The sequence below is a fragment of the Pan paniscus genome, chromosome 7 (genome assembly GCF_029289425.2).
Source record: "Pan paniscus chromosome 7, NHGRI_mPanPan1-v2.0_pri, whole genome shotgun sequence".
NCBI classification, from domain to species: Eukaryota; Metazoa; Chordata; class Mammalia; order Primates; family Hominidae; genus Pan; species Pan paniscus.
Window position 1 is genome coordinate 16,593,495 of NC_073256.2, and position 13,957 is coordinate 16,607,451.

At 45.5% G+C, this 13,957-nt stretch overlaps 1 protein-coding gene across 9 annotated transcripts in view; it reads left to right on the plus strand.

The window, feature by feature from the left end:
* Nucleotides 1-13,957, plus strand: part of ARHGEF10 (Rho guanine nucleotide exchange factor 10) — a 159,794-nt gene that overhangs the window by 51,030 nt on the left and 94,807 nt on the right. For 5 of the 9 annotated variants that reach the window (XM_034965566.3, XM_063606628.1, XM_063606630.1 and 2 more), the window contains 3 exons: nt 2,234-2,290; nt 9,950-10,113; nt 13,432-13,548. In XM_034965566.3, the coding sequence (XP_034821457.1) occupies nt 2,234-2,290; nt 9,950-10,113; nt 13,432-13,548 (338 nt within the window). Of the gene's footprint in view, nt 1-2,233; nt 2,291-9,939; nt 10,114-13,431; nt 13,549-13,957 lie in introns of those variants that run through there. The other 4 variants (XM_055107279.2, XM_063606632.1, XM_063606631.1 and 1 more) reach the window with 2 other exon arrangements.

A 13,957-nucleotide genomic window follows, 5' to 3' on the forward strand; every position in this document is an offset into this window, starting at 1 on the left:
TGTGATTCCCAGGGAGAGGCAGTGTCTGGCACCCGTTTTGAAGAGGGGGCGGGTGGGCCTCCCTTTTTTTTTTTTTTCTATACACACTTTATTTTACATAACTTGGTGTTTTCTTTTATCGAATCGTACAAATTTAAATGGGGATTCCCGAATAAATCTTTTGTTAATTTGCCTTTGGCAGAAACAACAGATTCCAAAACATTTAGTAGCCTCTTATTTATTTGTAACTTAAAAATAAGTTCTGTAGCGTATTTTTCCAAATCAATAGCCTGAAGCAAATGTGCTTGAAAAGCTAATTGGTAATGATCTGATTAATATCATAGCTTATTTAAGAGAACTATTACTTAAAGGACAGACTAGACATGTATTTTGACAAAAACACAATTTTTGGTCACGTGAATGATTCGTGTTCAGATTTCAAAAACAGGAAACATCCAAAACTGCATCATTTTATTTATAATCTCACTCCTTGAAATGAGAGCAGTCTGCAATGTAAACAGAGCAAAGAATTCCAAACTCTATTTTTATGTACATTTAAACCTGTAGGATTATGTCCCATCTCTGTGTGGATTAAAGTGAGTGCATTTCCAACACGCGGCTCCAGCTTCCGTACAATTCAGAGTAAACCTAAAGCCATTCTTTCTCCCTTTAAGTTGGCTGAGCCAGCCCCTCTCCAGGTGGCCAGATCTGCAGTCCCACCTGCGGCTTCAAAGGCTGAAAGATTTTTAGCTAGATTTACTTGTTTTTTTGATTTTTAAAGGAAAAGCAAAGTTTACTTTCCTGATTATGCCTCTCATTATCCACTGGCTCACTAATTTCTATGTAACTATTTTATATGATCAACTTACAAGGTAGAACCATCTTAGTTACCTCCTGATTATTAAACTGTCTCCTGGAAGTTTTCATTCTTGTTTCAGTTATGACGTTGTTAAAACAAAGATCTTAGTGTGATTAGATGATTCCGCTGTGTGCCTGTTAAAGCAGGATCGTTACAGGGTTAAATTATTGTCTTGGCTGTTTGCTAACAATTTTATTTCCGAAGTAAAATTTGTCTGATTTTTTTCTCATTACTCATTTTTATTACCCAGATGACAGTGAATTGGAATAACTATATTTGGAAATATGATCTCTAAACTAGCAGTCCCTGAACATTATCTAAGAGGAGTAGAAATCTTTACTGTGGTTGCAGATAGTAAATGCTATTAAAAGAAAGAGCATCTGTAATACTGGAGCTTGACAACAGCAGCAGATAGGGAATTTTCCTGAATTTTTATTTCCTGCTAGTGTGGGGACAGGAGTGGTGGCTGGATGTCAGGGGAGAGTTCGGGTTTGTTGGTCTCATTTTCTTATGTGGCTGAGGAAGCGCTTGTCTGTACGTTTTTGATGCAGTCATATGTCGTAGTTTGGACGTTCTCTTGCAGGGAGGGCACCGCTAGTCAATGAGTGGAACCTTGATTTAAAGGTCTTTTTATGAAACGGATTTTCATGTGAAGCGTGTAACTCTTACAGATATTTGAGTAAACCTCAGGCTCATTGTTGGTGTCCTGTGTGGTCATCTCATACAGCACGGTTTTGCTTACAGAACTTCCATTCTTTTTTTGAAACGGTTTCACTTTCACAGAACCCCAGTGTTGCACGTGATACAGATTGAGAAACACTGTCCTATATGTTTAGCATTTTGATACTTGCTACTACTTTTTACTTTCAGTGGCACAAAATTATGGTGTCGTTGGTTTATTTGGATGGTTTTCCATTGTATCCGGCACTGATGGGCTCTTTTCTTATTTCTGGAAGTCTGTGTGCCACCGCTGTATTTTTTTGTGCGTCAGAACGTTAACTTCATAAGCTTAAAATACTCGTCAGAGAGCCATATAGAAATGTGTAATTGAACACAAAATCATAGAATAAGTTTGACCTGGAAACCATAGAACTCCTTCCTAGTAACATTTTACAGCTAGTCCATTTAAAGAGACATCCTTCATTCCCAATAAATTATTCTGCCCTAAAAATAATGCTTACGCTTTGGTAAGGTGCTGTTAGCTACCTTACAGCCCTCATTGTCTACTAGTTGGGACAAAGATCGAAAAAGTAAAAAAAAAAAAACAAAAAACTACCCTATAAACCAACTTTTTGAATAATCATGACATCATCGGCGACTGTGGCCCTGTAAAATTTAAATTGCACTAGGTTTATGTTGGTCACTGTTTAAAGTGTTTCTCCCCGTTTATTCCAGATCCAGAAGAAGCAATTTACGATGACGTTCCAAGGGAAAACTCAGACTCTGAACCAGGTTTGATTTTGTCTGGAATTGATTTGAGGAGATTCAGCTCAGCAGCCTTTCCCTCTGGATGCCAAAGTGACTATTTAGTGGACGGCCCAGACGTTTTCTGTATTCATGTTTTGTATGTTGCTTCTAGAATGGCTTATTGATGTGTGGTGGAATATTGGTGTTTGTGCACATATGTGTGTGTGCTTATAACCCTTGAAATAGGGCAGTTTAATCTTACTTATCCGAAGCAAACAGAGGAGTTAAAGGTACAGAAAATGCCGGCAAAGAGGTAGGAAACACGGCGGCTGAGAAGCAGCAATGGATATCGAATAAATGACATCAATGAGAAAGTAGAGAGAATCAGGCGAAGGTAATATTCAAAGAAATAACTAAGAATTCTCTACAATTAAAGAAAAACATAAATTCTCAGATTTCAGAAATAGAGATTCAAAGCAAGATGAATTACACGTTGATCCATACCTAGGCCAATACAATGGAGACCGCAGAGCACCAAGCTCAGGGTGAATCTCCTGAGAGCAACTGGAGAGAAAACATGGCTGCCTACAAAGGAACCGCTATTCGACTTACCCACAGGGGGCGGGTTCTCAAAGCGAAGAAGGACGTGGCTCTTTTAGCCTGAGCGGCCACGTCCAGCAAAGTACAGTCCTTTAAAAAGGGAGATGGGCCGCATGAGGCAGAGCGGGGGAACTTGCTGCCCATAGAACCTAAGGAAATAGTTAATGATGCACTGGCTGCAGGGAAGAGCACACTGAACCACGAAGGAGGTGACGGGAGGCAGGAGGGAGTGGGGAGCCCGGGAAGTGTCGGGCGTGTGGAGCGTCGATACCAGCACCGCTCAAGGCAGCGCTGATAGTGCCGATTGAGTTTAAGATGGAGCCGGAACCCCCGCCAGTGCCGACTGAAGGGGAGGGTGACCGTTCATGCCGTGTGTTCTGAAGTTCTGAAGTCGGCATTTTTCAGGGGGAGGATCTTATTACCGATTTTTTTTTTTTTTTTTTTTGCTATGGATTGGTCCAGTTTGCGCTTTATGGGTAACTGCTAAGAAAATAGGAATAGATTATTTAACTTTGAAACCAGTAGTGCAAAACCCAATCTGGTAAATGCAAGAAAATATAAAATAAGAAAGCTTTGCAAATCATATGAGAAAAGACTGCAAAATAAGTACAAACATATTGGTACGCATAGTAAAGTGCATCCTATTGCCAGTAAAAGAAATCCTCAGACTGGATAAAATAGCCAAGCTAGCCATAAATTCTTGTGAGAGATACATAAGAGTACAGAAGATTTGTAAGTAAATGGATGGAAAAAGAAATATAATGCAAATTCTAACCAAAGTATTGTCAGTATAACTATAATAATACACTAAATGTTAAGCCATAAGCAAGGAATAATTCATGAGGAAGATATATAACAGTTCTAAACTCATATGCACCTGACAGCATAGCCTTAAGATATATAAGCAAAATATAACAAGGCTTAATCAGAAATATGTAAATACGCTGTTGGGGTGAGAGATATTAAGAAAACTGTCTCTGCTATTGACAGATCCTGGACATAAAATCAGTAAACCGGCCAGGCATGGTCGCTCACGCCTGTCATCCCAACACTTTGGGAGGCCAAGGTGGATGGATCACTTGAGGTCGGGAGTTCAAGACCAGCCTGGCCAACATGGTGAAACCCTATCTCTACTAAAAATACAAAAATTAGACAGGCGTGGTGGCGGGCGCCTGTAATCCCAGCTACTTGGGAGGCTGAGGCAGGAGAATCGCTTGAACCCAGGAAGCGGAGGCTGCAGTGAGCCGAGATTGTGCCACTGATCTCCAGCCTGGGAAATGAGTGAAAACTCTGTCTTAAAAAAAAAAAAAAAAATCAGTAAACCATAAAAGACTAGAACAGCAATGTAGTATGATTGACTTGAAGGTCATATACAGATCCTTGAAGCAAGTAGTTCCAGAATATGTATTTTTTTAAACATATGAGATATTTTTAAAAATTAACTATATAGTATGCCTCGAAACAAATATTAACAAATGCCAAAGAATGGATGTTCAGCCCTTATTTCCTCATAATAACTGAATAAAATCAGTAAAAAAAAAATCAACACAAACATTTAGAAATTAAAAATGATATACTACTCTGTAACTCATGGTCAAAGATAAAAACAAAATGGAAACGAAAATATTTTGACTTGAATAATAATAAAAACATAAACTATATGGGATAGATTTTAAAGTCTAAGGAATTATAGACATAATGGCATATGTTAATAAAACAGAATGGGCGCGGTGGCTCACACCTGTAATCCCAGCACTTTGGGAGGCCGAGCTGGGTGGATCATGAGGTCAGGAGTTCAAGACCAGCCTGGCCAAGATGGTGATACCCCATCTCTACTAAAAGTGCAAAAATTAGCCGGGCATGATGGTAGGCACCTGTAATCCCAGCTACTCGGGAGGCTGAGACAGAGAATTACTTGAACCCGGGAGGTGGAGGTTGCAGTGAGCCGAGATTGCACCGCTACACTCCAGCCTGGGCAACAGAGCGAGACTCTCTCTGAAAAAACAAAACAAAACAAACAACAGAGAACAGTGAACTGAGTATCCAGCCAGCTGCACGAAAGAGCAGCAGAGTCAAAGGAAGTGGCAGGAAAAAAATAATGGGCAAGGCAAAAATGATGAAATAAAAATCCAGGAAGCAACATAAAGTATTAACAAAACCAAAGGTGGGTTCTTTAAAAATAGTACAAAAATAGACAAGCCTCTGGTTATATTAAGATGACACAGAGAAAGAGGGGAGAGGGATGGAAGAAGGAAGGAAGGAAAAAGTTGATCAAGAGGATGTAACTGCAGTAGAAATTTGTAAAAACCATAAGAGGATGCTGTAAATAACTTTTTATCAAAAAGATGAAATTAAAAATTGCCTTGAAGAATCAACTATACCCAAAATAAAAACCATGAATAAACCTATAATGATCCAACATAATGAATGGTTTGCTTAACTACTGTGCAGAACAGCCCACCAGGCTCAGATGTTTTTATGCTGGGGTTTACTGAGCCTTCAGGGAGCAGACAAACCCCTCTGTCGCATGCACTGTTCCAGTGAATAGCAGAAGCAAGGATGAGGTGTGAATTAGTTTCTAATGTTAGCAGAAACTTGTAAACTCCCTCACCGGCGAAGGTTGATGCTACATTTCCTTCCAGAAATGTCGGGAAGTTGAATCCAGCACGACCCTAACAAGTAAGCAAGAGCCTGTTTTAACCTTTTACATTCATGGCAGCAGTTCAAGGATCCTTTGAGAAGCTCTTGTAACACGATTTCCCCAAATTAATGGACATAAACCCGTATGCTTATCTCAGCATGTGTTTAAAAAGCACTTGCTGAGACTCAGTGACCATCCAACATTAAAAACTGCTGATAGAAGGAAACTCACTTAGCTGAATTAAGGAGGTGTTCTTAAAATCTACCGCCAACGTAATGGGGAGGAGCTCACGGCGTTTGTTAATTTATTCATTCCCCAAATATGTTTTGGGCAGTTACATACCGAGTACTAGATGGAGGTGTGCCTGCTGTCATGGAGACAGGGTGATTTCATCCTGTTGATCAGGAAAACTCCTAGGTGCTTGCAGGTAAATGTGCCACAAATAAAGTGAGGACCAAAGGTTAGTTGCTGTAAAAACAAGTTTGAAATGCATTTTGGGGTAATTTATCCAGCCGCTTCGGGCATTCCTCGCGGAAGGCGTGGTCTGGTGACTCAGAACCCAACACACTGTGGGAGTCCAGCCGTCGGCCCCCTGCCGTGTGGCGAGGCCCAGTGTGTCCCCTTTGTAAGGACAGCACAAGCAGGAGTTAATGGACCGGCCATCCATAGCGGTGGTGAGGCAGGGAGCCAGTTTCCGAAAGAAACTCACGCCGCGGCAGGAGGGCCCTGTGGGATGCTCTGTGCAGAGCTGTTGTGGGGACCGGGAGACGGGAAAGCCTGGTGGCTGCAGGAGGGCACCGTGCAGAAGTATCCAGTAAACCACCCACAGCACGGCAGCAGAAAAACGAGGAAATTATATGTGTGTATGTTTATAAGAACTCAGAAGCCATGGTGAGCAAAAAGCAAAAGCAAGAGGAGAAAGTGACAGTGTGCTGGCATCAAGTTGCATTGAGAGGCGCCCGCGGGGTAGTGCACCCGCATTTCCTCGTTGCGTTGAGAGGCGCTGCGGGGTAGTGCACCCGCATTTCCTCGTTGCGTTGAGAGGCGCTGCGGGGTAGTGCACCCGCATTTCCTCGTTGCGTTGAGAGGTGCCCGCGGGGTAGTGCACCCGCATTTCCTCGTTGCGTTGAGAGGTGCCCGCGGGTTAGTGCACCCGCATTTCCTCGTTGCGTTGAGAGGAGCCCGCGGGGTAGTGCACCCGCATTTCCTAGTTGCCTTGAGAGGTGCTGCGGGGTAGTGCACCCGCATTTCCTAGTTGCCTTGAGAGGTGCCGCGGGGTAGTGCACCCGCATTTCCTCGTTGCGTTGAGAGGTGCCCGCGGGGTAGTGCACCCGCATTTCCTCGTTGCGTTGAGAGGTGCCCGCGGGTTAGTGCACCCGCATTTCCTCGTTGCGTTGAGAGGAGCCCGCGGGGTAGTGCACCCGCATTTCCTAGTTGCCTTGAGAGGTGCTGCGGGTTAGTGCACCCGCATTTCCTCGTTGCGTTGAGAGGTGCCCGCGGGGTAGTGCACCCGCATTTCCTCGTTGCGTTGAGAGGCGCTGCGGGGTAGTGCACCCGCATTTCCTCGTTGCGTTGAGAGGCGCCCGCGGGGTAGTGCACCCGCATTTCCTCGTTGCCTTGAGAGGCGCCCGCGGGGTAGTGCACCCGCATTTCCTCGTTGCTTTGAGAGGCGCCCGCGGGGTAGTGCACCCGCATTTCCTCGTTGCCTTGAGAGGTGCCGCGGGGTAGTGCACCCGCATTTCCTCGTTGCGTTGAGAGGCGCTGCGGGGTAGTGCACCCGCATTTCCTCGTTGCGTTGAGAGGTGCCCGCGGGGTAGTGCACCTGCATTTCCTCGTTGCGTTGAGAGGTGCCTGCGGGGTAGTGCACCCGCATTTCCTCGTTGCGTTGAGAGGCGCCCGCGTGGTAGTGCACCCGCATTTCCTAGTTTCCTTGAGAGGTGCCGCGGGGTAGTGCACCCGCATTTCCTAGTTGCCTTGAGAGGTGCCGCGGGGTAGTGCACCCGCATTTCCTCGTTTCGTTGAGAGGTGCCCGCGGGGTAGTGCACCCGCATTTCCTTGTTGCGTTGAGAGGTGCCCGCGGGGTAGTGCACCCGCATTTCCTTGTTGCGTTGAGAGGTGCCCGCGGGGTAGTGCACCCGCATTTCCTAGTTGCCTTGAGAGGTGCCGCGGGGTAGTGCACCCACATTTCCTCACTCGTTTAGAGTTGGGGCTCTCAGAACACAGGGAGAATATGGGAGAATTCCTTACTAGATGTTACAGAGGCCACACAGGGCCACTTTTTTCTTTTTTTTTTTATTGTGTCAGGTATACGTAAATATTCCTTTCAGTCAGTTCAGCACGTAGGATTGAGTGGCATTAGGTACGCTCACTGTACAGCCAATGCCTCCATAGGCCACTTTTTAAATACGCGGGGCTAAGGGCCAACGACAAGATTGTCATCAAGGACAATAAGTCGATGGCGCTGCCTGGTCAGTGGCTTGGTCAGAAAACAAATGCCAGGGTGACTGGATTTAACGTCCAGTTTTAGAACCACAAATCTGCGAGCCCAGGCATTCAAGAGGACGTGAGTAATTCACTGAATTGATGGTTAGCAAGACCCTTCAAAGTCCTTGGAAGTTCCGTGTTTGCTGGGGGCCACAACAGCAATTGCGTTTCTAAAACATTGAAAACCACCCATTTTTCATACATCTGAATAGCCTGAGTTGTAACAGAGCTAAGGTAAAGGCGTCCAAACGTGCCTGATCCTGTGGCTGGGTCCCAGGAGCCTTAACAAGGCATTGAGAGAGCTAGATTGATTGATTAGACTCTTGCCAACTGCTGTGTGGAATACAGAAAATGCAGCTCCAGCTCTCAAAGGGCTGAAAATCTAATTGAGGTGAAAAAGGTAACATGTATGAAAACCATGTCTTTGTAGACTTGTTTTGTATAGACCAGAAAAGTTGGAAGTCCAGAGATGGATGCAAGGAAGTAGGGGATGGAGTTTCCTTATAACCTCTGGAGGGACAGTCCAGATACATACCGGGGTGTGTAGGGGGTGGAGGTTCTAAGACAGTCTGGAGGAACAGTGCAGACACACACGGGGCCGTGTAGGGGATGGAGGTTCTAAGACAGTGTGGAGGGAGAGTACAGACACACACCAGGGCGTGTAGGGGGTGGAGCTTCTAAGACAGGCTGGAGGAACAGTGCAGACACACACTGGGGAGCGTAGGGGTGCTTTTCTCTGAGTCCCCTAGTACATGGTATAGGCTGTAGCCCCTCCGCTCTTGGGCACGTGGGTAGGCTCTCAGGATGACTCTTGGCTTTTGGGCATGTGGGTGAGCTCTCAGGATGATGCCCAGCCCCAAATTTCAGGCAATTGTGCAAGGACTTGACCCATCACCCGCTGAGCTGAGTTGCTGAGACTGCCGGATGCCCGGGTGGTGATCGTTGTCCGTGGCACACAGAACGCGCTGCAGCTTCTGCAAAGTGAGCTCATTTCACGCATTTTATGGCTTTGCCAGGCTGCTGTTGACCTGCCAGAACTTTTAATCAGACATTTGGAGGACCTGTTTTGTAGTCAGTGGAGAAATATTACAAGGATAGGGTAATTTGAAATATCTAAGGATTGTAAGTGACAAGTTCATGTCTAATTTTGCATTTCCAGTGAAAGCAAGTGTTGGCTTTGAATGTTACTTATGTGCTGAGATGTATATATTCCTCAGTGCTTAATTACTAAGGATTTTTAAGGCCAAGTTTTGTTACAGTGAATGATTGTGGATGCATAAAGAATAAATTTAATATTTTTAAGGCATGGAGATTATTTGTATCTAAGAAACCAGGTAAAATAAAGAAACATTTATGCTTGTGTGACTGATAAAAGAGTTAGAGAGACACTCATCTTCTGGGAGTTTGAAGAATGTCATTTTCATTCTCTAAAAGTCTTGTTAGCATCACAGCATTGAAAATTTAAAAATCTATGTGTATTTTCTTGCTAGTGCTGGTACTTGAATATCTGTATCATCCACCTATCCATCCACCTACCCATATTTCTATAATCCACCGTCCATCTACATGCCTATCATCTGTCCACCATTTCTCTCTGTCTAATTTTCAAAACATCCTGTAAGTTTATATAAAGGAAGATTTTTCTTCTTGGGAAGTTCTCTAAGGCTGACAAGTTATCTGGCATGACTGTGGCGGATGCCCCTAGCCAGGTGATCCTCGGGGTACAGATGGGGGAGGAGCACTTGTGAGAAACACCTGAAGTGCTTTTCCCCAGCCTCCCCGGCCCTGCCCAGGTGGTGGAGGCGCTGCACAGTGCCTTCCATGGAGCAAGCCCGGGGCTCCGCAGGGTCCTCAGCATGATTCAGATTTCCTTCCACCCCCAGCTCTAGATGATTTGGTAAAACCACAAACAAACAGGCACAAAACAGCCCACGTGGAATTCTAAAGTTTTAATTTCATTTTGGAATTTATGCACTCAGATGAAATGATTTATGATGATGTTGAGAATGGGGATGAAGGTGGAAACAGCTCCTTGGAATACGGATGGAGTTCGAGTGAATTTGAAAGTTACGAAGAGCAGAGTGACTCGGAGTGCAAGAATGGGATTCCCAGGTCCTTCCTGCGCAGCAACCACAAAAAGCAAGTATGTGTTCCCTGCATATGTGAGGGATGGTTCTCTCGCGTTAACACGGACAGGGGGCTGTGAATATGATTGTGATCCACCTAGTACTTCATAGTGATTTGTTAAGATGCTAATAAGTAGTTTGGGGAAAGCATAAGATATTGGCAAAGGAGAAGACGTCTCTTGTTTCATATAGTTAAGTATCGTCATGGAAAGATGGAGAAATTAAACTTCTATAATCCACTTAAAAGGTCTTAAATGAGCTCACCACCTTGAATAAGAAAGTAGTTATTCTCTGAATTGCTTGTGTTTTAATGTATTATGTGCTTTGCACGTAGCACCATTTGCGGAACACTGAATAGATGGGATCGGGGTTCCCTAAGACACAGCACATCTGCACTTTGCTTTAAGTGAGGTTTGAACTTTAGCATGTTCAGCATGAAAAGGAAGATGTAAAAATAGAAGATGTTAAGGGACAAAAGCTTCTAAACTGACCTGTGACAATCATTTCTTTTTTCTTTTTCTTTTTTTTGAGATGGAGTCTCGTTCTGTTTCCCAGGCTGGAGTGCAATGGCGCAATCTCAGCTCACTGCAATCTCTGCCTCCCAGGTTTAAGCCATTGTCTTGCCTCAGCCTCCCAAGTAGCTGGGATTACAGGTGCCTGCCACGACTCCTAGCTAATTTTCGTATTTTTAGTAGAGATGGGGTTTCCCTATGTTGGCCAGGCTAGTCTCGAATCCCTTACCTCAGGTGATCTGCCCATCTCGGCTTCCCAAAGTGCTGGGATTACAGGTGTGAACCGCCACACCCAGCAGGATGATCCTTTCTTATAGGGAATTTTTATTTTACTTTTTTTGTGGAAAAGTCTTGAGATTAGGGTGTGAGGTGGGATGTCAGAGCTGTTAGGCGTGAATTCTGGAATTGGGTGGTTGTGAGTCATGGAACCTGGGAACCATTCAGCTGAGGCACCTCCCAGGCCTTGGTGGTGCCAGGCCGTGCCACCGGTGTTTTGTTAGAGTTTTTTTTGACTGTTTGTAAAAGGATAGATTTGTGCTCATCTACAGTGATGTCTGTGTACTTTCTGTGTGAGGCTAAGATGGAAGCCACACGCAGTCCTCGTCTGAGGCCGGCGAGTCCCGTGTTACTGATAGAGATGGTGACCGGATGCCCGCCATAGTGACAGTTGGTGATAACCGGTGTTATCCCTCTGGTCCCCTAGTAACCCCCAGTAAGCGGAGATTTCATTCCTGGACCTAGCTGCCACATCCCTATGGTTTACAAGTGATTATGGGCTGCCTACAGTTCTCATATTCTGTGAACCTGGGTCGTGAAACTCAAGGAGAATCTACTAGATCGTGGCGGTCAGCTCACCTACCCAGTTTCATTCACAAGTTCTTCCAGGAATTAGATCTTTTCTGCCACCGTCATCATTACAACTGCGATTTAAACAACCGATGAAGCTGCAATTGTAGTTTTTCGGGTTTTTTTTTAATTTGAAATGGAGTCTTGCCTGTCGCTCAGGCTGAAGTACAATGGCGTGATCTCGTGTCACTGCAACCTCCACCTCCCAGATTCAAGTAATTCTCCTGCCTCAGCCTCTCAAGTAGCTGGGATTATAGGCACCTTCCACTACCAGCTAATTTTTGTATTTTTAGTAGAGACGGGGTTTCACCATATTGGCCAGGCTGGTCTCGAACTCCTGACCTTGTGATCTGCTTGCCTCAGCCTCCCAAAGTGCTGGGATTACAGGCATGAGCCTCTGCACCCGGCCTGCAATTGTAGTTTTTAACAGCTGATAACTAAGGTGATATTTAGCTTGCTGTAGCTGAGTCAGACACTTGATTTAAACTGAGATTTAAGAAGAGTGCTGGGCTCTGACGTCACAGATGGAGGCTCGGTGTGTGCCTGGGAGCGTGGGTTAAATGCTCTTCAGTTTCGCTTTCATGGTGGGCTGTGGACAGAGGGGCCAGGCCACTGAGGAGCCGAGAGGCATTAGTAGTCACTCCTTGGTAGTAATTCAGGAGACCCTGCCCTTGCCTTGGAGCGGACCCATATCCCAGAGGAGCCCTTGACTCTCCGGGCAGTGCCAGTGGTTCAGCAGCCCTCCCTGCTGGGCGAAGGAGCTGGGGAAAGCCAGCACACAGTGGGTTTGTGGTGCAGAATTACAACCCGGGAGCGCTGCGCTCTGCATTTCCAGCCTCTCCTACACCTCCATGTTGCCAGGACAGTGGCCTGGACCGGGGGTGGGAATACTGTGCGGGGTGCAGACAGGGCGCCCGTGGGTCAGGCCTGTCCAGGATGGAAGTGCTGCAGGCAGCACCACGTTTTCTCGTTCAAATGGTCACATTTTAAAAACAACCAAAATAAAACTACATGTTGTTCAAAAGTCATCTCAAAAAATCTCGAATTTTATTAAAAACTTCCTAAACTGTCCGTGACATGAGAAATGCCCCGAAACGAGCAGTGGGGCCTCAGCCACGTGCATCTGAAGTGTCTGTGACCACACGGAGAAGGATCCAGGGGGTCCCCAGTCCCGTCAGTTAGAGAGAAAGTGACCTCAGGTTGGAGACCCTTGAAAATCCGTGCTGCCATCCCCAAAATATGTCACTTTCAGTACAGTTTAAATACAAGTATCTTTTGCTTGGATGCCAACATAAAAAATGATTTTATGTATTTTTATTTATTAGATAATTTTGATTCCACCAAAATGTAAACGAATGATTTCACAGATATTTTGTGTGCGTGCATTTGCTCCTGTCTAGCACAGAGAAGACTCTAGCCTGGTGTCTGGATAGTGTCTGTCTTTTGATGCCATGTTTAACTCGTTTCTGCATTTATCTCTCTTTTTTTTTTTTTTTTTTGGAGACAGGGTCTTACTCTGTCTCCCAGGCTGGAGGGCAGTGACACCATCAGGGTTCACTGCAGCCTCCACTTCCCAGGCTCAAGCAATCCGCCCACCTCAGCCTCCTAAGTAGCTAGGATCACAGGCGCGCACCACCCTACCTGGCTAATTTTTGTAATTTTAATAGAGACAGGGTTTCACCACGTTGCCCAGGCTGGTCTTGAACTCCTGAGCTCAATTGATCCTCCCACCTCCGCCTCCTAAAGTGGTGGGATTACAGGGGTGAGCCACCGCGCCCAGCCAACTATTTGTGCATTTATCTCTCAAGGACCAACTGGGCTAGTAATGGGGACTCTCGCGTGTGGTCCCAGAAGCCCCCAGCCAGGACAGGCCTGATGTGCCACTGCAGACGCTGCCAGCATCCTCTCAATGTAAAATTGTCCCAAAGAACCAAAAAGAGCCTTTTTGTGAAAAGACTGTGTCTCTTTATGCTGTAGCTTTCTCATGACCTAACCCGTTTAAAGGAGCACTATGAGAAAAAGATGAGAGATTTGATGGCAAGCACGGTGGGCGTGGTGGAGATTCAGCAGCTCAGGCAGAAGCATGAACTGAAGGTAGAGTCTTGCCCCCGGCCGCTGCCCCCACTTGCCGGCTGGGCAGTAAAGAAAAACCGCGCGGCTCGGTCGGTCCTTGCTGTCTCAACAGCGGTTCTCAAAGGGTGGTCCGGGGCTCCCGGAATCCCCCGACGCTTTGGGGCTCACGTGGACTCTGAGACGCTCTGTGCCTTTCACTCTCTCCCTCTTACGGGGAACCCAGGAACATTCTGGAGGCTCCACAGCTGTGGCCTCACCACTGGCGGAATGCCATCTGGCTGTCTACTTGAGAGGGGTTTCCAGAAACGCACAATGCCACTTTCTGTTTGTTTTGGAAAATACAGCAATTTTTCATCAATGTTATTTAAGATAACATGTAATAGGTTGATTATTTTTTAAATGAACATTTATAAAAATATCCAAAATTTTT